General features: G+C 60.2%; 6 protein-coding genes across 9 annotated transcripts; all 6 read left to right on the top strand.

Annotated features, from left to right (window-relative positions):
- Window positions 1-326: 326 nt before the first annotated feature.
- On the top strand, window positions 327-5,133 carry ABB37_08657 (hypothetical protein; the record flags this gene model as incomplete). Its single annotated transcript, XM_015807736.1, has 1 exon — window positions 327-5,133. Exon 1 carries the CDS (start codon window positions 778-780, stop codon window positions 5,131-5,133), a length of 4,356 nt encoding a protein of 1,451 aa, XP_015653818.1. The 5' UTR covers window positions 327-777.
- A 638-nt stretch (window positions 5,134-5,771) lies between these two features.
- ABB37_08656 (hypothetical protein) lies at window positions 5,772-7,216 on the top strand (the record flags this gene model as incomplete). Its single annotated transcript, XM_015807735.1, has 1 exon — window positions 5,772-7,216. The coding sequence occupies exon 1, from the start codon at window positions 6,104-6,106 to the stop codon at window positions 7,214-7,216; it is 1,113 nt and encodes a 370-aa protein (XP_015653817.1). The 5' UTR covers window positions 5,772-6,103.
- A 757-nt stretch (window positions 7,217-7,973) lies between these two features.
- ABB37_08655 (hypothetical protein) lies at window positions 7,974-9,216 on the top strand (the record flags this gene model as incomplete). 2 transcript variants are annotated; one of them, XM_015807734.1, is made up of 1 exon in its annotated part: window positions 7,974-9,216. In XM_015807734.1, exon 1 carries the CDS (start codon window positions 8,155-8,157, stop codon window positions 9,214-9,216), a length of 1,062 nt encoding a protein of 353 aa, XP_015653816.1. In that variant the 5' UTR covers window positions 7,974-8,154. The 2 variants fall into 2 exon arrangements, with proteins under 2 accessions (XP_015653816.1, XP_015653815.1); XM_015807733.1 differs by having other exon boundaries at window positions 8,016-9,216.
- A 564-nt stretch (window positions 9,217-9,780) lies between these two features.
- ABB37_08654 (hypothetical protein) lies at window positions 9,781-11,663 on the top strand (the record flags this gene model as incomplete). The annotated part of the gene is made up of 1 exon (XM_015807732.1): window positions 9,781-11,663. The coding sequence occupies exon 1, from the start codon at window positions 9,879-9,881 to the stop codon at window positions 11,661-11,663; it is 1,785 nt and encodes a 594-aa protein (XP_015653814.1). The 5' UTR covers window positions 9,781-9,878.
- A 462-nt stretch (window positions 11,664-12,125) lies between these two features.
- On the top strand, window positions 12,126-13,196 carry ABB37_08653 (hypothetical protein; the record flags this gene model as incomplete). Its single annotated transcript, XM_015807731.1, has 1 exon — window positions 12,126-13,196. The coding sequence occupies exon 1, from the start codon at window positions 12,288-12,290 to the stop codon at window positions 13,194-13,196; it is 909 nt and encodes a 302-aa protein (XP_015653813.1). The 5' UTR covers window positions 12,126-12,287.
- A 447-nt stretch (window positions 13,197-13,643) lies between these two features.
- ABB37_08652 (hypothetical protein) lies at window positions 13,644-18,256 on the top strand (the record flags this gene model as incomplete). Of its 3 annotated transcripts, none has more annotated exons than XM_015807730.1 (1): window positions 13,644-18,256. In XM_015807730.1, the coding sequence occupies exon 1, from the start codon at window positions 14,204-14,206 to the stop codon at window positions 18,254-18,256; it is 4,053 nt and encodes a 1,350-aa protein (XP_015653812.1). In that variant the 5' UTR covers window positions 13,644-14,203. The 3 variants fall into 3 exon arrangements, with proteins under 3 accessions (XP_015653812.1, XP_015653811.1, XP_015653810.1); XM_015807729.1 differs by having other exon boundaries at window positions 13,842-18,256; XM_015807728.1 differs by having other exon boundaries at window positions 14,198-18,256.
- Between the last annotated feature and the right edge of the window lie 349 nt (window positions 18,257-18,605).

The raw sequence follows: 18,605 nt of genomic DNA, 5'->3' as shown, positions 1-18,605 counted from the left end.
ACTATGCGATTTAGGTCGTGTCGGTGCTGCTTCATCAGAAGTCTGCGTTGCAGTGCACGGAACGTGGGGGAAAAGAAGATGCTCGCCGGGTTCCCAACGATTCGCACGTGTCTTTGTGCTTGTGTGTGTGTGTGCGTATGCGTGTGCGTGTGCGATGGTGCGTTTTCGATGGAGCGAGTATTATCCTTAGTGTCGTTTCATTCGCAGACTTTGCTTTGCGGGGCTCTGCGGTGCAGCAACAGTAGCGTGGATGCACCTCTCCGGAACGGAACGGCATGCAGCCACTTCGTGCTTCATTTCTCTCTTGTTTCTCTCTGTCTGTTTAAGGTCTTCGTTGCGGATTACTTCTTCTGTGCGGTGTATGTGCGTAGGTTGACGAGACGGATCCGCCACGTCGACTTCCTTCTGGTGTGCCTCCCTGCCCACCTTGAACGCTGTGTGTGTGTGCGTGCGTGTTGAACCGCGTTCGCGCAACAGCCGACCTAACTCGGTATTCTCCTCACCCCGCATTATTGTGGTTGGTTGGTTCTTCCCATTGTCGCTCGACGACTCGCATTAACTCTTCGTTCTCTTTTTCCCTTTTCGACTTCGCCCACAAGAACAGGAAAAAGTAGTTTAGCGTGTCGCCGCTACTCACTCTTCTTCTATTATACAATTTAGCTCGACACCCGTCTCGTGTTTTCTTTTCTTTGGATTTTACGGCTGCAGGCTCCTTTTCTATATCTACTCATATATATTTATATTAACTATTCTTTATACGGTCTAACGCGTTCTCCAATGGCGCAGCGATGGACATGGGGTGTGCTCAGCACGAACCCGCTCGTCGACTTCTCAACGACCTGGGTCGAGCCGCTCATTCAGCGCGCCGTGGACCTCACGCACAAGATTGAACCGGACTTGTTGTTCACTCTCGCCTACATCGCGGTGCTCGGCGTGGCCTACCTCTTTCACTCGCCCTTCCGCGCCCACTCCACCGCCGCAACGGACACGTACGGGCGGGTGACAAAGGTCTTTCAAACGTGGAGCACCGTGGTGTTCTTCTGCTTCCACCTCGGACCCCGGTTTTTCTCCTCGAAGCAGCACCAAATTGAGCAGGCCCGCAGTGGCAACGAGGCGGTGCCGATCCTGTATCTCCCCCTTTTTGCGGTCTTCACGATGCTCTTCGCGTTTCTCCACAAGATGAAGCGACGGTGGGGCCTCGGCGTCACCTACGGCAGCCGGCTCTCCGTGATCGGGCTCAACGCCCTCGTCCTCGCCGCGGTGGGCACGGTGCACTACGCGTACTGCTCGACTCTGTACGAGAATTCGTCCAACTGGTTGTTGAAGACGCTCGTTTACAGTGCTGCCCCCGCCCCCGTTGCCCTCCACCCCTTCCGGTGTGTGGCGAAGCTTTTTTTCCTCTCCTGCTGCTTTGTGGCGCTGGATTACCGCTATAAGAAGTGGCGCGGCTTTGACCCCTCGCGGGGTATCCTGTGGAGCGAGCTCTACGAGCTGCGCAAGCAGCCTCTCGACGCGGCGATGGCAGCAGAGAAAAATGCGAAGCGCGAGAGGCGGGACTGGCGGGAGCTCGTGGCGCCACCACGCGTTTACGCGTCGACCGGGCTTGCTTCAGCTGCAAGTCCGGTGCGACCCGCCGCAGAACACGGTGCATCGCACATCTCCCCCTCCTCCTCTTTTCCCGCGTTGCACGGCGCACGCCACCCCACCGAGAACGCCTCCGCGGTATCTGTGCGGATGCCAGGGACGCCCACTGCCGCTTCCGCGACGGCCTCCCCCGCGTCCTCGTCGCCACGACCACGCATGCTCTATCACGAGAGCCCGCCGGATGTGAACATGAGTGAGGTGGAGGCGTGGTTCGACGAGGACGACGCGCTGTTAAAGCGTGTGGTTAACAGCACCGCCCCTTCGGTGCCCCCTCCCCCTCCCGCCCCCACGTCGTCGTCTTCCGAAACGGAGACTTCTTCTTCTTCGCCGTGTTCCTCCGCGAGCCCGTCTACCGTCGCGGCGCCACCGGACGACGGCCGCGACACACGGGTGCGCCGCGTCGATCACGCTGATCGAAGCCTTACACGTCTCATGTCCTTTCGGGCGCCACGTTTCGTGGTTCAGCAGGTGCAGGAGGCCCAACACCCGATGAACCGCCCAGGCATGGTCCCGTGGTGGTCCACGTTTGTGCTCTTCACCGCGTGGCAGACGGTGGCTGGGGCGATGTTGCACTTCCTCGCCTTCGACGTGCGCACCATCCAAGGCCTCACCGCACCCAAAATCTTTCATTTGCACTTCAGCGCCTCGTTGAAGCGGTGTGTGGCGAGCGCGACGGAGTGCGCGACGGGGGAGTCGCAGGCCCCAGCGCCGACGATGCTGCACCGCGCTGCCACGTCTACCCCACCAGGAGAAGACCGATCATCCACTTCTGTGGAGGAGGACGGCATTCACAACAAAGCGGCAATGCGGAACAACCGCAGTGACCCTCTTGGCGCGACAAGCACTGTGGATGAGGTGAACGCAGCAGAGACCGCGGCTCCCGCTGAGGCAGCGGAGGAGGCACCGGATGTGTGGTTTGACTGGATTGCCGACGTCGGGGATGGCTTCAACCCGACGTACGCCATGGCACGTCTGCTCGCCCAGCCCATCCTGCGCCTGTCTGTCACGTCGGCGAAGAAGTCGCGACGGCCACGCGCGGCAGGCGGGGACAGTCACGCCTCCGATGACATGCGCACCGACAGCGCGTCTACGCAGTGCACGGCGAAAGTGTCCGCCTCTGCACCAACGAGCCCCGCCAGCAAAGCAATGCAGAAGCCCACCTCGCTCTTCTTCTCTGCCGCCGCCTCCTTCCCAACGAAGAACGTCAGAACTTTCCAGACCACAGCAGGGGCAGAGAAAGGAGAAGGGGAGGGGGCCGCTGCTGGGGAGGGCGGAGGTGTAGAAGACACCGCCCCCGCAGCGGGGACACCTCTGCGCTCAGCTGGCCAGACAAACTCATGGGATGCAGCGAGGAAAGCCTCCAGAGACAATGACGGCGAGTCCCTCCGCAGTCGAAAGGCAGTCTTCGCCTCGTACGACAACCGCACTCACCAGGCCCACACCGCCATCATCAGCATGCACCACCGTAAGACAGCGGCAAGCCGGGCCATGCTGGGTGTGGAGAGGGACGGCGTCGCGACGCTGCCGCGCGGCTCCTTCGTGGTTGTGGGCGGCGATCTGGCCTACCCGAGCCCCAACGATGAGACCTACATGACGCGGCTGTTTGAGCCGTACAGCGATGCCTTGGGGGGCAACGTGCGGCTGCAGAGCGTCTTTCACGTGGAGCAGAAGCGCATTGTGGTGGCGGACCGGCACGACGTGGATGTGGCGCACCTGCACATGCTTGATGCGAAGACCGTCGCGGACATCGCCAGCGGGCGTGGTGGCCTCGCCGTCGGCCGCGGCACCGCTGAAGAGGCACTGCGTAGCGTGCCGCTGCTCTTTGCGATCCCCGGCAACCACGACTGGTTCGATGGTCTCGGCACCTACATGAAGTACATCTTGGAAGGGACATGGATTGGTGGGTGGCTGATGCCGCAACGGAGCAGCTTCTTTGTGCTTCGCCTGCCTTACAACTGGTTCATGCTTTGCGGCGACACAGGAAACACGCAGGACATCGACGCCGCCCAGCGCAACTACTTCCTCGACGTCATCGAGAAGTACATGAACGAGGAGAGCTGCGTCATTCTTGCTGCCCACGAGCCGGGGTGGTTGTTCGATGCGATGGAACGCGAAGACACGCCCCTCCAGCCGCAGCTGAACCGAGTCGTCGAGGCCCTCGGCACCCGGCTGCGGCTGCGCCTTGCGGGCGACATCCACAACTATTCCCGCCACGTACCGACCGACCCGTCGTCGGAGGCGGCCACGCTGGTTGTCAGTGGCGGTGGTGGCGCCTTCATGCACGGCTCCCGCAAAGACCGCGTCATCGCGCAAGGCACGCGCTACGTCCGCGTCTGTGCGTTTCCAAGTCAGTCGACCTTCACGAACATGGCCGCCCGCCTGTGGGGCTTCCGCGTTGTGAACTGGAAGTTTGACATGGTCGTCGGGTTTCTGTGCTTCGTTATTCTGCTCTCCGTGCTGCCGCTGCCGGTGGGGATGGAGGTGGAAGGGGCGCCGAGCCGCGGCAACGCCGTGGGCCCTGTGAGCCTCGCGCAGGTGTTCTCCCTCTGGGTCGCCTACGCCACGATGATCACGTCGCACGTCATCGCAAAAGGCGTCATCTCCATCTTTCCCATTCTGTTCTTCTGGTCGTGCTTTTCGACCGCCGGTTCCGATCGGCACGCGACGCGGCAATGGCGGCTGTGCTACGGCGCGGCGTGGACCTTCGCCGTACTGCTGTGCTGCAGCGGTGCGATGGCCGCGATTCACGTGTCGATCCTCTATTTGATGGACAATGGCTTCTTATACTCTTCCGAAGGGAGGTGGAACAGTGTGATGGAGGCGCAAATGCAGGCGATTGTGTCAACTTTCACGACGCACGCGCGACAGATTCTCGGCGGCGAGCGACACACCTTGTCGCGAGCGTTGGGCTCTCTGCAGGACTTCATTGCAAAGACAGTGCCGATGCGGTGGCTGCTCGTCGTGCTGCGCTGCAGCGACCCTTTCGAGACGTTCAGCTTCCTCTCCTCGAAGGTCAGCAGCGGGACGGCGGGCGTGTTCGCCGCTGATGTGTCTCGGCTCCAGGTCATGATATATTACCTCTACGTGTTGTTCTTCTACTGGATTGTCATCACACCGATTGTGTCGATGCTCATTGGCACCTTCCTGCTGATCTCCGTGACGTCGTTCGACTACATGTACGACGGCACCTACTCTGCATTTCAGATCGAGGACTACAAGCACTTCCTGCGGTTTCGCCTGGATGCCAAGACGCGCCAGCTGCACACCTACGTGATTGCGGTGCAGAAGCCGGCGAAGGTGTACGAGTTGGATCGCAAGTTCGTGTGGAGCCTCACGGAGGCCGGCCTGCAGGAGCACCGCCCACCGCACTTGAAGCAGTACCCCAGTCGCTGGGCACCCGTGCAGAAGCGGCGGCGTCGCGGGAAACCGATGACGGAGCTGCTGGAGCACTTCACGGTGCACCCGCACCGCGTTCCGCACTCGTCGTAAGCGAGAAAGAAAAGGAAACAAAAACGGTGATTGCTTTTTGTCGCAGATGCGGCGCCATTCCCAACGCTTCATTCAATTACGGCTGAAGTTTCATGGCTGACGGTCGCTTTGAAACGCAGACGCCGTCGTATACACAACGGACGCGGAAGGAGGGAAGGGGGAGCGCTACGCAGCACGTTCCAAATATTCTTTTTTGTAGCTTCCCCCCCCCCCCTCCACATAACACTACCGTTAGCAACTGCGAAACACACACAAACACGCACGCTTATACCTCTACGTGAGCTGACATGTGCAGTATACACTAATAAGAATATTTCTTCTTCATTATTACTTTTTTTGTCACCGGCAGCTGCTTTTCCGACTCTTCAGACGATGAAAGGTGGTGCATTGAAAGGATGGAAAAAAAAAACAATAATAATCCCCTTCGCTCCGTGCGTGAAGCGCGCTGCAACTATTTCTCTCCCCCCCCCCCCGTTTCACTGCGACCTCACAAGCTTTGTCAGTACCCTGAGTGAAGCGTGAAACTTCGCTTCCGTGCGTTGCGTTGCTGTGCCCCGAGCGCTGCTCTTTTCATCTCCTCCATTTTTTCTCCTCCTTCCACCGACTCACTTGTTTTTCCCTTTTGCGCATCGCGGACAGTCGAGTCCGGCCGCTTTCACACGTACTCTTTCCTCGACATATCTATCTTACTTAACAAAACAGAACGCACCCTGCGATCATAGACGCGTCTTTCACCTTCCTCTTCCTTCTTTTTATTTGGAACCCACACTTTGGTATTAGGAACGCGCTGCCTTCTTTGCGTGCTGGGTTTACATGTAAAGCGTCTCTCCTATCAACTAGCTTTATCGTCTCTTGGACAGCTATTTTTGCATGCGTGTGTGTATACACATGTGTGTCCCTCAGCGGAGTATCGAGTAGCAAGGGTAAGCCGTGAGAAGGAGGTTTTTCTTCTTCTTGCGAGATCAGCAGGATGAGTCAGAAGACGGCTGTGGCGGTGCCACGAATGGCCTCTACAATTTTACTCCTCGCTCGCAACCTGCGTCCTACCACGGCATGCGGTGATACTGGCGGCGCCCCGGAGAACGATATTCACGTATTGATGATGAAGCGGCACAGCAAGGCACGCTTCCTGCCCAGCGTGTATGTTTTCCCAGGCGGCGGCGTCGATGTGGTGGACTACGCCGTTGCTAGGGAGTACCTGTCGCGGCACTACGACGTGCAGACCCCGCCGACGGCAGCGGTGCCACCGACCTCGCCCTCGCCGTTTCTAGAGTCGACGGTCACCGCCTCTCCGGCGGAGGCAGAGACGGCGGCGTGGGCGTGTCGGGTCGGGGCCCTGCGTGAGCTCGCCGAGGAGACCGCCTGCGTGCTGCGGCGCGACGCGACGGTCTGCACGGCGGCGGAGTGGAAGGCGAGGCGGACGACCCCAAATGAGGGGGCCGCGTCGCCCGGTGTGTACGACGTTGAGGTCACACCGTCGTTGCGGCCGGTGGCGCGGTTTGTCACGCCATCGCGCTACAAGTACCGCTACGACACCTACTTCTACGCGGCGTTGGTGAAAGGGGCAGCGCAGGCGCTCCCCCTCGTGGCTCAGGCAAGCGAGGTGGCGGACCTCGTGTGGGTGAGCCCGCTGCAGGCGTTGCGTCGCCACGACAGCCCGTCGGACGCCTTCTCCCTCGCCCCTCCCACGTTTCTGCTGCTGCATGCTCTTTCTCGGCAGCCGAGCTACGCCGCCTTAGCGGAGACGTGGACCACGACGCTGCCGGCCCCCGCCTCCTCGACGCATTCCGCATCGGCGGTCACCCGCGTGGGGACGTTGCCGTACAGCAGCGTGCTGCCCTGCATCGAGTCTGACAGCCGCGTGACACAGGAGCAGCCGCTCATTGAGGATATCGTGTTGCCGGCGCACTACTTGTATGAAAAGGGCTGGTCGGAGCCGGAAGGGGCGTACCGTTTCCGCGGCGCGGCGCTTGGCGAGGCGACGCACATGATACGCCTGTGGGTTGGATCGCATTGGGCACAGAAGCTGAAGGACGGCAGCGTGGACCCGAGCAAGACCGCATCCCGGGAGCTCGTGCACTGAAAGGGACATCTTTTCTTCTTTGCTGTTGTTGTTGAGGCGCGGCGGCGCTTCTTCTTGTTGCCGCCTTGACACCACCGGGTATTGCAGAGTGGAAGGCTCAGTCGCACTAGCCGACGTTCAAACTAACGTCGACGCTGCCCCTATATGTGTAAGTGTAGTGGGTAAGATTGCTTGATTGCTTTGTCTTGCCCTTTCTTTTCCTTTCACATTTTTTTATATATCGTGAGCGCGCTACTTCACGAAGGTTGCCGCTCTCCTCCTCTTTTTTTCTCCTTTCATCACCTCTCTCCGCCACTGCGGCGCATGCACCGCTCATGGTCGGTCATCGCACTTCAATTGTCACACGTGTGTCGTTATTCGTATTATTGATAATTATCGACTTCCTTTGGCATTCCTTTCTTCTTTCTTTGACAGCATTACGCCTCATTGCACAGGACTGCGATTGATTGGAATGCAGGAGGAGTAGGTAGTGAAAGTACGTGCGCTTGCTATCGAATATATGATGCGCGAAACCTACAAAGGAGAGAAAAGGAGATATGTACCCCAACGTGTTTTGGAAAGAACAGTACGGATGCTTAGTCGCATTGTTGTTGGCTCAATAGACCCCGTCACCATTCATTCTATTCATCTTTGGATTTTCGGTTACCGCTGTCCACGGACTCTCGGAAGCTCTTTGTGTAGCCGAATGGAACTTCGTAGTGCGAGGAAGGAAAACAACGTTTTATCATGCACGGCATAATTCTCTTTCTTTCTTACAGTTCTCGTCTGCGTCTCTCTCCCTTCATACTCGTTGTGTTTAGGGTCTCCGCTGCAGGCTTCCTCTGCAGGCGTGCAGGGGCGGAACGTCACTTTCGCTGCCCACTGTGATCGCACTGCCAAGCGTCGACACACAGCAACTCACACACAACGCCCATAGATTATATATCGACGGCGCTTTCATGTCCGTGTATTGTCGCATTGCCTCGCCGACGGTGTTGCTGCGCGCACTGCACACCGTCGCCGTCAGCCGCGATGGCTGGGCCACCGTTGTCTTCACCGACTCGCACGTGGTGCTGCACGTCGAGGGCACCGATGAAAACATGACCGCCACCTGTACGCTGCCCAAGGCGCTCTTTGCCGAGTACGCCGTGGTCGATACGCGCTTCGCCGTGCACATTCCCACGCTCATCGATGCACTGCTCATGCTGGGCCCTGCGGTGCTCACTGCCTCCACGCGGGCCGTTCTCGCCTACCCGACCGAAGACGCGAAGCTCTTGGTGGAGCTCACGCCGTCTGCGCGTCTCTCCTGCAGCTACCCCGCCAGCGGTGGCGCAGCGGAGGTGGATGCGCAGATGGCCGTCGGTCAACGCATTCTTCAGTCGCTGTTGGTGACCCGCAACGTGAAGGATCACGTGCTCGATCTGCGCTTTGCAGAGGCCACCCTCCTCGCGCAGGTTACCCTGCAGGGCGACGTGCTGCGCGAGTTGATCGCCGACGTGACGGCGGCGCAGTGCACGGAGGTGGCCCTTCGCGTGGATCCAAAGCAGGGATTACTGATGCGTGGAGAAGGCGGGCCCTTCGGCGAGGTCACCGCCCGGATCGCGGCAAACTCAGATGTTGTGTTGGCTCTCTCGCGTGAGCAGGCCGGGGAGACGCGGGTGTACGCGCATCACTTGGCGCTGGCGTGCGGCGTGCGAGGCTTAGGGAGCGGGAGCGGCCTAAACGCCGGCGGAAACGCTCGGGGCCGTGGAGGACCCACACCAAACACCGCCGCTGGCTTCTCAGCGCGTGATGGACGGCTATCGAATGCGGACTTCATCCTTATGGGACTCGCGGCCGCTGGCGGGAGTGGCGGCGGCGGCGGCGGCGCGGCTACGTTGTTTGGTGGTTTTGAGAGATTGACGCTGCAGATCAACGCACAGAGGCAGCTCAGCGTGCTGCACACCCAACGCGAGCACGAGCAGAAGGTGGCTGTGACGGTGGTGGTGATGCCGCTCTGCTCCGTGTACGACGTTCTCTAAATGCGTTGGATGGAATGCACGTCTTCAGAGCGCAGGTGTATTCCGGCACACGCACAGACACAGACACGGCTGCGTTTCCACGGAGGTGGATCCACGCCGAAGGAAAGGGTGTCTCCTGCATCTATTTGATAGGTAGGCTGGAGGGAAGGAACGGAAGGGATGCATCTGTGCGCTCTTCATATGTTTTTTTTTTTTACCTCGGAAACGGATTGCATTACACCGGAAAACAACGTGGCACTTCAACTTCTTTTCTTCTTTCGCTGGGCGTGAGGAAGTCGTGTTGCGGCGCAATGCGATGTATCGGAGGCAACGAAGTAGGGGAAGCAGTATTCGTAGTAGCACTACTACCTAAACAGAACAGGTCTGTCGTAGGACGCTGTTACTACTATTCTTGTTCTTCTTTTTTAAATCATGGATGATGCACACAGTTCTCACGCGCGTGCGCGCCGAACGCGGTCATGTGAACTTCAGTAGCGCTGAATTCAATGTATCCTCTCTTCCTTACTATATATACATTTATACATTTCCTATCTTTTCATGTGTGGTGCAACTGCATGCTCACCAGGTACTTCCAACATCAATAGCAGCCGAGGAAATCCCCAGGAAGCTGGTCATCAGTTCCGGGCAGAGCACTTTCCTCTTTGCTCGCTCTTCACGCCGTCATGAGCAATTTTCAATACATCCTCTCCGCTGCACAGCTCACGAAGCACTATGAGGTACTCCAGTTCCTCGCCCAGCACCCCAACCAGGAGTACACCCTGGCCCAGCTGGATACGCTACTGCCCCACGGCGTCGCCGTGCAGCGCTTTCCAGAGGAGTGGTTTCACCTTGTCGAGGAAGGCGCGTGTTGGCACCGCAGCATTGAACTGCTCCGCCCGGCTGCCAGCAGTGGCAGTGGTGACGGTGACGGCCCCACCGGCTCCCCCTTGCCAGAAGACAGCGCGGTGGACGCGTCGGACCAGCAGCGTAGTCGCGCGTTGTCTGTGCTGGAGGCGTCGGCCGCCGCGGCCCACTCCACCGCCGCGCGCCGGGCACAGTACGTGCTGTTCTGCGCCAAGGCGGAAATCCACACCCTCGACGAGCTGCGCGCGCGATTGGAGTCGCCGTCGACGCTGTTGGACGCCGAGGGCTGCGTGGCGCTGCACACGGATCAAATCATCATCGCACCCGAACTCCTTCGCCGTGCGCAGCGGACAGGGCTAGTGTACTTTTTCCCTGACGTGTACGACAAGAACGAGTTTCGCCAGTTCGGTGTAAAGGACACTGCTGCATCGTCGTCGCCGACGGCCAGGGATGCCGTGGGCGGTAATGGCGGTGGTGCTCGTGCCAACGCTGGGCAGGCCACCTCCGCCCTGCTGGCCGCGTTTACCGGCGAGGAGGAGAGTGGCAAGCGGAAACTGACCAACAGCAGTGGCAGCGGCAGCGGCAGTCGTGACCGCACGTACATCGCCCTCCCACCCGGCATACGTGTGCAGCACCAGCTGCTCACCCGCCGCGGCGTCACGGAGCAGGAGGAGTACTGCCTTCCCACGAAGCTGCTCGTCGGGGAGCGACTTCGCCTTCTTTTTGACAACCTCGTCGCCGTGAAGAAACTGCATTTGAAGAATGAACTGCAGGTACAGCTCTCTATGGCGGGGGTGAAGGTCAGCAAGGGTGAGGGGGTCGCCGTGGGGGCCGCCGCGGCAACCCGGCCAGACGCGCTGTCCGCCGAGCCGCCCCCGCCGCTGCGGATCCGGAAGGAGACACAAGCCGTGCGACACGCCGCCATCGCCTCTCCTCCTCCCCCTCCCATGGCACCCCCGCCGCCGCTGCTCGTCAGCACGACCACGAAGGTGGAAATGGAGGCGCTGTACGCCTGCACCCTCACGCTACTCCTCACCGTAAATGGCGTGGAGAACGTGCTGGCGGTCGAGGTGGTGGCCGAGACGGCGACGATGCCGGGCGTGTTGATCCTGCGTGATCGGCAGCTCGACAGCTTTGCTCTGCCGCGGAAGGACACGCTGATGGACCCGATGGTGAACCCGCCGATGGAATTCCACTACCCCTTTGAATCCGTCGTGCAAGCGCTTTCGTCATCGACCGCGTCCGCAGTCGGGGCGGAGGCGTCGGCCGTGGAGAACAGCTCGTGGTCGGAGCTCGTGCCACTGCCCTGGACGCAGAACCCGTCGCCCGTTGTGCTCAGCTTACGCGAGGGCAGCTATCCGACGCAGCACTCAACGGTGCAGGCGGCGACGCGTGCCGTCTTCTCTGCACAGTCGTTAGCGGATGAGGCACGGCTGCGGCAGACGAAAGATCGCCTAAGGCGTGAGGCGGAGCGCCGCGAGGGTGCCGGGGCTGGTAGGAAACGAAGGCGCATGCGATACCGGGACAACATGATTCTCAGCAACCGTCACTTGCTGCACTTTGGCTTCGACTTTTCGATCCCCTTTGCTCGTCAGCCAGATTGAGGCGCTGATTTGCCACTAGGTGCGTGGCGGCTCCGGTCAGTGGCGAGAAGGCCTCAAAAGGAAAAGAAAAAGCGATCAGCAGCCGCCCTGCCGTGCGATATCCACCGGCGTGTGTCGAAACGCAACGTGTAGTACTGTGGTCTCCACGATTGACGCGCCGATTAGACCTGCGTGCGAAAAGACACGGACAATACATGTCAAAGTAGAAGGAGAAAGGGCGATTACCGCCATCGCAGTTACTCACCGGCGCACGGCACAGCTACTGCGAAGCCCTTTTGCGTCACTCAACGGATTCTGATCAAGTGGGGCACATCTCGTGTCGTTCACCTTCGGTTTTGCTTTCTCTTTCACATTTCTATGGTGCGTGTGTGTGGGGGGGCTTTCTTATGGGCAACATTTCACGGCTCTTCTGACTTTTCCCCCCATCTTCGCTCTTTTAATCGGTCTTCTTTTCAACGGAAAGACGGCCGCCAGACCGCGGGAAAGGTATTCAGCGCACTCGCCCTTGCTGTTCATTCCAAATACACCGCATCCTCACAAAAACACGTGTGCTCCACTGAGGGGACCCACCATTAAAGAGAAAACCCGCGTGTTTTTCTCAAAGCGTTCTGGGATGTGCAGGCGATGCCGAAGGCTGCGTATCCTTCAAGGAACGGGTGCCGCTCTCCGTTGCGGCGAACGATCCAGCCGGCAAAACATCGTGTAGGTGTTCGTTCTTCTGAGCAGCGTCTTCTTCTCCGGTGTTCGGTGGGCGACAGAGCCGGCGAGGCGGCACCGTCGTCGATTCCGCGCGCCACAGCGGCTGACGCGTTGCGCCTTGTTTCCTACACCGATGCAACGCTGCCACAACGCAGTGTACATCCCTCACGGAGCGGCGGGGAGGTTGCACTGCATCAGTGTGGCGCCCCCTCGCCTGCCTCTGCGCGTCGCTCCTTGCTTTCTGCTGCCGCAACGGCGCGACTTGAGATGGAAACGGTCTCTAGCTGGAGTTCGACGACCAGTATGGACGCGCGCACGGAGGCCGCCCGGCCTGACGTGGGCTACGTGGCTCCGCTGAGTCACGAACGTCCACTGCTGCCGCTTGGCAGCGGTGTAGCACCGCAGAAGATGCCGTGCAAGCGCCTCCCTAATGCTAGCTCGATGCGTGCAGCGTTTGACCGCCTCAACGCCCGCCTTCGTCGCATTCGTGAAGGGAATGAATCGGCGTCGTGCTCACGCGATGCGGGTGCGCCTCCCCCGCCCTTGTGGTGCTCGGAAAAAGCTCTACACACGAAAGGCATCGCACAAGACAACACGGGGTGGAATTCGAAGCAGTCGGGGTGTTCTCCCGGTGCAGCTGCGGCCTCCGCTTCCACTGCGCCGACGCGCAGACCCGTCATCGTCAAACGCGGAAAGCGCAATGTCGGTCGCGTGCGCCCCTCTCGCGCGCCATCGGCGCTCATCACGTCCGCGCAGCTCCACGACGACGACATCGACGTCTTGGCTGAGAAGGACGAAGAAGCGGACCGCTGCAGATGGGCCGAGTCGCTTTAACGGTTTCAGAGAGTTCTCGAAGCACTCACTGCTTTCCTTGTTGTTTCGTCTGCTGATTTTTTCCCTTTTTCCCCTTTACAGCAAAACGGTGCTTCGACACCCCGTACACGACAACTGCTCCGTCTTAGGAAGAGAAAACGTGACTACAGAAACAACAGTAAACAATAGTTGTTGAAGCGCGGCTAACAGCCGACTTATATTGCCACTATTGTTTGCTTGATGCAACGCGTGGTGCACGTCGGTTAGGCGTTCGCGTTGTCGTTGAGACATCCGTAAGCGACCTCGTCGATGTCGTCCCGGTCCCTGTGGGGCGGCCTCAAGGTCACCAAACACGTTCGCCTTGTGCCCTCCCCCCCCCCCCCACCTCCGCCTTCTCCTCTCACATATATAATTTGATTTGTCGCTGCTTCTTTTTGCTGTTGCCTTCTCTCCGGCAACTCCGATGAAGAACGGTGTAAAGGACGTACGCAGCGCAGACAGGAGGGGAGGGATATACAGTCGGCACACGCTGCACTTCAACCGCCCGTTTTGTGAGGGGTATTCGATGTGAGGTCGAATGCTTTCAGACTGCTTTGCCTATCGCGTTTCTTTGTTTCTTTGTTTGTCTGTTTCTCTTCTCCTTCGCTACCAACACCGTTTTCCACAGCACTTCCGCTGCAGTCGCGAAGCGGCATCGCACTCGAACAACGCAGCGAAAAGCCGGACTGTAATTTTGTCCTCGCGAGAAGCGGCCGGACAACGTCGTGCTGCAGCGATTTGGTGTGGTTTTGTTTTGTTCTGTTTTACGTGGGCCCAAAGAAGAGAAGCGACGCTGCGGAAACTTCTCCTCGACGGCGAAGAGCTGAAAAGGCAGGTTCGTTGCCCACGTTGACGGCTACATCTGTAACACTACATCTGCGCCTCGCCCGAATCTTTTTTGCAAGCCGTTGAGACACATCATCGACGTTCCTTGACCCCCCCCCTCCTCCGCCCCTCCTTCCTCCTACATACACACACGAGAAGCCAACATGCCGTCCAACTCGTACAACACAGCCGATATCCCACGCGAGCTGCAGCGGCTGATCGACCACACCGACCGCGGCATCGAGCAGCTGTACCAGCTGGCAGGCGAGAGCGCCAAGCTCACCGAAGGTGCCCGACGTGGGGAAACAAAGCGTGGGCCCACGCAGCGGCAGCGTCAGCAGCGAGCGCAGCGGGATTCCTATTACTATGATCCAGTGCCGGCACCGCGTGCGTCAACGCAGCGTCGCGGTGCTCCTTCAGCTGCGTCATCTAGCGATGAAGATGATTATCCAAAAGAAGAAGAAGCAGAGGACTCTGACGACAGCGACGGAGACGCCTACGAAGAGGTCGTCAACATCTCAGGAGACAGGGGACGACTCGCAGGAAGCGGATGGAGTGGTCAACGCGACAGCCGGCAACGGAAAGGGAATCGGTCTCACGCGCCGACTGCACGCCCCCACCATAACGCGACGTCCTCCTATACAACACAGACACGCGCCGCCGCGTCGCTGCGGGGTTCTCCCGCCTCCACGCCGAACCGCAACGTGAATCACCTCAGCCGAACTCCTTTCTCTTCTTCTCCCGCCTCTCTCGAGAAACCGCCGTACGCACCGCAGCCCGCTTTGCCTTCCCCTTCTTCGTTTTTATCCTCCTCCCTGCCGAACCTCAGCGCGTCTGCCCCGCCACCACCGCCGCCGCCGTGGCAGCTGCGGCGACACAGTGGACGGAAGGCAACGACGACAACGGCGACGATGCGCAGCAGTGTAGTGGATAGTGGGCGTGGCTTTAATGCGCTATCAAGAGGGCGTGCTGGAAGCACTCATCACGGTGGCTCACCGTCTTCGCTCAATGACAGCGCCGCCTACCGCACGCACCTGGCTGCGCAGCAGTCCACGCAGAAGCCGGACGCAGCTGCTGCTGCAGCGGCGCGTCAACGGCGCTACCGCTCGCTTCTCTTCACGGATGCGGACGAGGACGCCAGCGCCGCCACTCCCGACTCGCACCGGGCAATGCACGACAACTCCCTGGCAGAGGCGTCGTCGCACCACCACAGTGGCTCTAACGTCAACACCTCCTTCGCGTCCGCGGGAATGTTGTCGCGCTTTGGCAAACGATGGGGTGCGGTGTTCGAGGATATGCTGGCAGCACCACCACCACCACCGTCACCTCCAGAAAAAGCAGCGATCGGAAAACCGGCAAGGGCAAAGCTGGCGCGAGGAGAAGCCGCTGACCGGCGGCGCGTGTCGTCAATGACGTCCTCCTCCTCTTCTACCAACTCTGACAACGAAGTGGAAGACGAAAGAAAAGTGAGACCGCAGCCAAGAAGCAAAAGCGCTGCCGAGAAGGAGAAGCGACCACAACGGGAAGAGGAGCGTTGGCAGGCAGCCCCGCTGACAGCCAGCAGCACGAGTATTCACGCCGCAGCGGAGGCACTTGCAGCACGACCGCGCACCTCACCCAACAGCAGTGGAATAGTCGCCACCGTGAAGCCTTCTCTTTCCCCTCTCCCCGCATATCAAAGCAGCGCCGATGCGCGCATCATCGAGCAGCTCCGGGCAGATCTACAGACGAAGGAGGAAGCAATGCTCCAGCTCCGTATGGATCATGCACGGGAAATGGCGGAGGTCCGGCAGTCCAGCTCGCTCGAGCGCGCCTCGGCGGCGAAGAACACGGCGGATGAACTCGCCACCACCTACGGCATTCAGCAGCAGCTGCTGCAGACGTCCCTGCAGACGGAGCGTGAGCGGGTGGCGGAGGCGGAGGAGCAGCTTCGCCTGACGCGTCGCGAGGCAGCGCAGCGTAAGCTGGACCTGGAGGACGCCACCCACGCTCTCGAGACACTTCAAAGCAAGCACACGACGCTGGCGAACGCACATCAGGAGCTTGTCGCGCAATCCGCCCAGTGGCGCGCGCATGCCGAGAAGGCCTCCACGACAGTCCGTCAGCTCGAAGCACAGGAGAAGGTTTGGAAGGCAAAGGAAGTGGATTGGCAAGCGCGGGAGACGCAGCTGCAACAGCGCCTCGAGGCAGCCGAGGTGCGCCTTCGGCAGCAGGAGGCGTCGGCGCAGGAAGTACTGGCGCAGGTGGAGACCGAGTTCACGCAGACGTCGCAGAGCTACCAGGACCTGCTCGCCGAGGCAACGAAGCGCATGTCCTACCTCGAGAAGAGCCACCGCAAGTACAAGGTGATGAAGGAGTCACACAACCTGCTCAAGACGGAGCACGCGCAGCTCGTGGAGTCGGCGCTGCAACGGACACAGCGGCACGAGAGTGAAGTGAGTGCGTTGACTGCGGAGGTGCTAGAGCTGCGCCGGCAACTGCACCAGCGGGACTCCGTCTCACAGGAGGCGTCAGAGTCGTATCAGGAAACGCTGAGGGACTACAAGCGGCGGTTGGAGCTGCAGGAGGCGAACGCCGCGGAGCACGCGCAGACGCTGCAGCAGCACATCGCCACGGCCAACCACACCATCGAACTGCTGCGCACGCAGCTGGAGAGCGCCAAGCAGGAGGTACTGGAGGAGCAAAGACGCAGTCAGCAGCAACAGATGGAGGCAGCTCAGGCAGAGCTGCACGCGCGAGAAAACTTAGCGGAGCAGCAGCGATCGGCAGCCGCGTTCAAGGTGCGTACCGAGGATGTCATTGCTCAGCAGAAGCGCCAACTGAAGGAGAAAGATACGAAGATGCAGGCCCTGGCCGCCGGTGCAGCGGAACCCGTGCAGCGCCTGCGAGAGCAGCTCGAGGACGAGCGAGGACGACGCGCCCGGCTGGAGGAGCAGCTGAAGACGTACAAGCGAAAGGCGAAGCAAGCGGAGGAGCACGCGGCGGCGGAGATACGGCGGGAGCAGCTGCGCAACGCCCTCCTGTCAACTCCCGCCGCCTCTGCCTCCGCCTCCGCCCCGCAGCGTCTCTTGCGGTCTGCCACGGCGACCCCGTCTGTGCACAGCACCTCCCCGCCGCGGCCGTTCTTCGCTGTCAGTGGTACTAGTACCAGCGGCCAAGGAGGCGCCGCACCGCCTGTGGCTCTGAGCTTGGCGGCTCGTCGCAGCGCCACTGCGTCGTCGTCGGCCGATGGAGCTCATAGAAATCGCGGTGCCTCACCCTTTCACGCAGCGCGGCCTCCGACGGCGGTGGTGAGGGGCACGACGCCGTCCGCGGAAGGGACGCGGGTGGGAGGGGCAACGAAGCAGCGGCAGCGGAGCCCACCGCACACGCCGACCTCGTCGCCCGCGGTGGACGGCTTCCCTCCTACGTCGCACGCGCCGCAGGGATCTGCCTTCACAAGAGCCGGTGGCCACCCACATATCTCCTCCTTGTCGCCTCCAGCGTCCGCCCAGCCGTCCGCTTCGAATGAACGACGGCGATCTGCGAAAGAGAAGGACGTCGCTCCTGTGGCCGCCGGTGCTGGTTTGGTGGGCACGCCTGCGATATCGCCCAACGCCACGGTGCAGTCCATCTCCGGCATTTCGCATTCTACGCCGTACACGAGCACGCTGCTGGGGGACGCGGAGTTGGAGAGGGCGACGGCTATGGCGGCTGCCTCTGGTGGTGGTGCGGGTCCACCAAGCGAAGGGAGTGCATCAGGGCAGAGGAAGAATGACTTGGAGAGCGAACGCGAGAGCGATGACGCAGCGCACGGCGGCACCGCAAGCGCGCTGCCTTGGTATGCCCAGAAGGCGAGACGCCAAGGCAAATGGAAAGAAGAAGAGGAAGAAGAGCAGCAGGATCTGCCAAGACATGAGCGCCCACACGCCTCGTTCTCTCCTCCGCGCACGGGGCAGGAGGACGCCGTCGCCACGACGCAGGTGTTCACCGATGCTGGCATGCAGGAGCACGAGGAGCGCATGCGCACCTTCCACTCTAGCGCCCTGGAAGTGATGCGGCGTTTTGCGGGCAGCCGTCAGGAGGCGCTGGCGCGGTGTGCTGACATCGTTAAGCAAACCGCCGTCGAGCGCCGCCGCGATGCGCAGGCACGTTCGCTGCGTGAGAGCGACGGTCGCGCAAGTCCGGCAGCAGCAGCAGCTGCTGATGCCTCCGACAGCGAGAGCGAATCGCAGTAGAACGGTGAAGTGCTGCCCATTGCGTCCGCCCCCTCAAGTAGTTTGGCTGACGATATAGAAAAGAAAGATGGACGCGCGAGGGGACGACTTTGACTGCGTAGTTCTTTTTATTTCCAGCAAGGCAAAAAGAGTCCTTTTCATTTGCGGTGTTCTACACATAGAGAAGGTCTAATCGTTGTCGATGTCGAACACGAGAGACGATGGAAAAACTATAAACACACGCAAGTTCGTGTGAAAGTATTTTTTGCAGTTCTTTCTCTTTTCAAGTGAGACGAGTTGACTCGAAGTCGATCACTTCTTGGCGCTGCCCCCTCCCCCCCCCCCTTTCCCTCCATCTCCTTTTGTCTGT

Source organism: Leptomonas pyrrhocoris (assembly GCF_001293395.1).
Source record: "Leptomonas pyrrhocoris isolate H10 chromosome Unknown, whole genome shotgun sequence".
Lineage (NCBI taxonomy): Eukaryota > Euglenozoa > Kinetoplastea > Trypanosomatida > Trypanosomatidae > Leptomonas > Leptomonas pyrrhocoris.
This window is presented reverse-complemented; position numbering and strand designations above follow the sequence as displayed.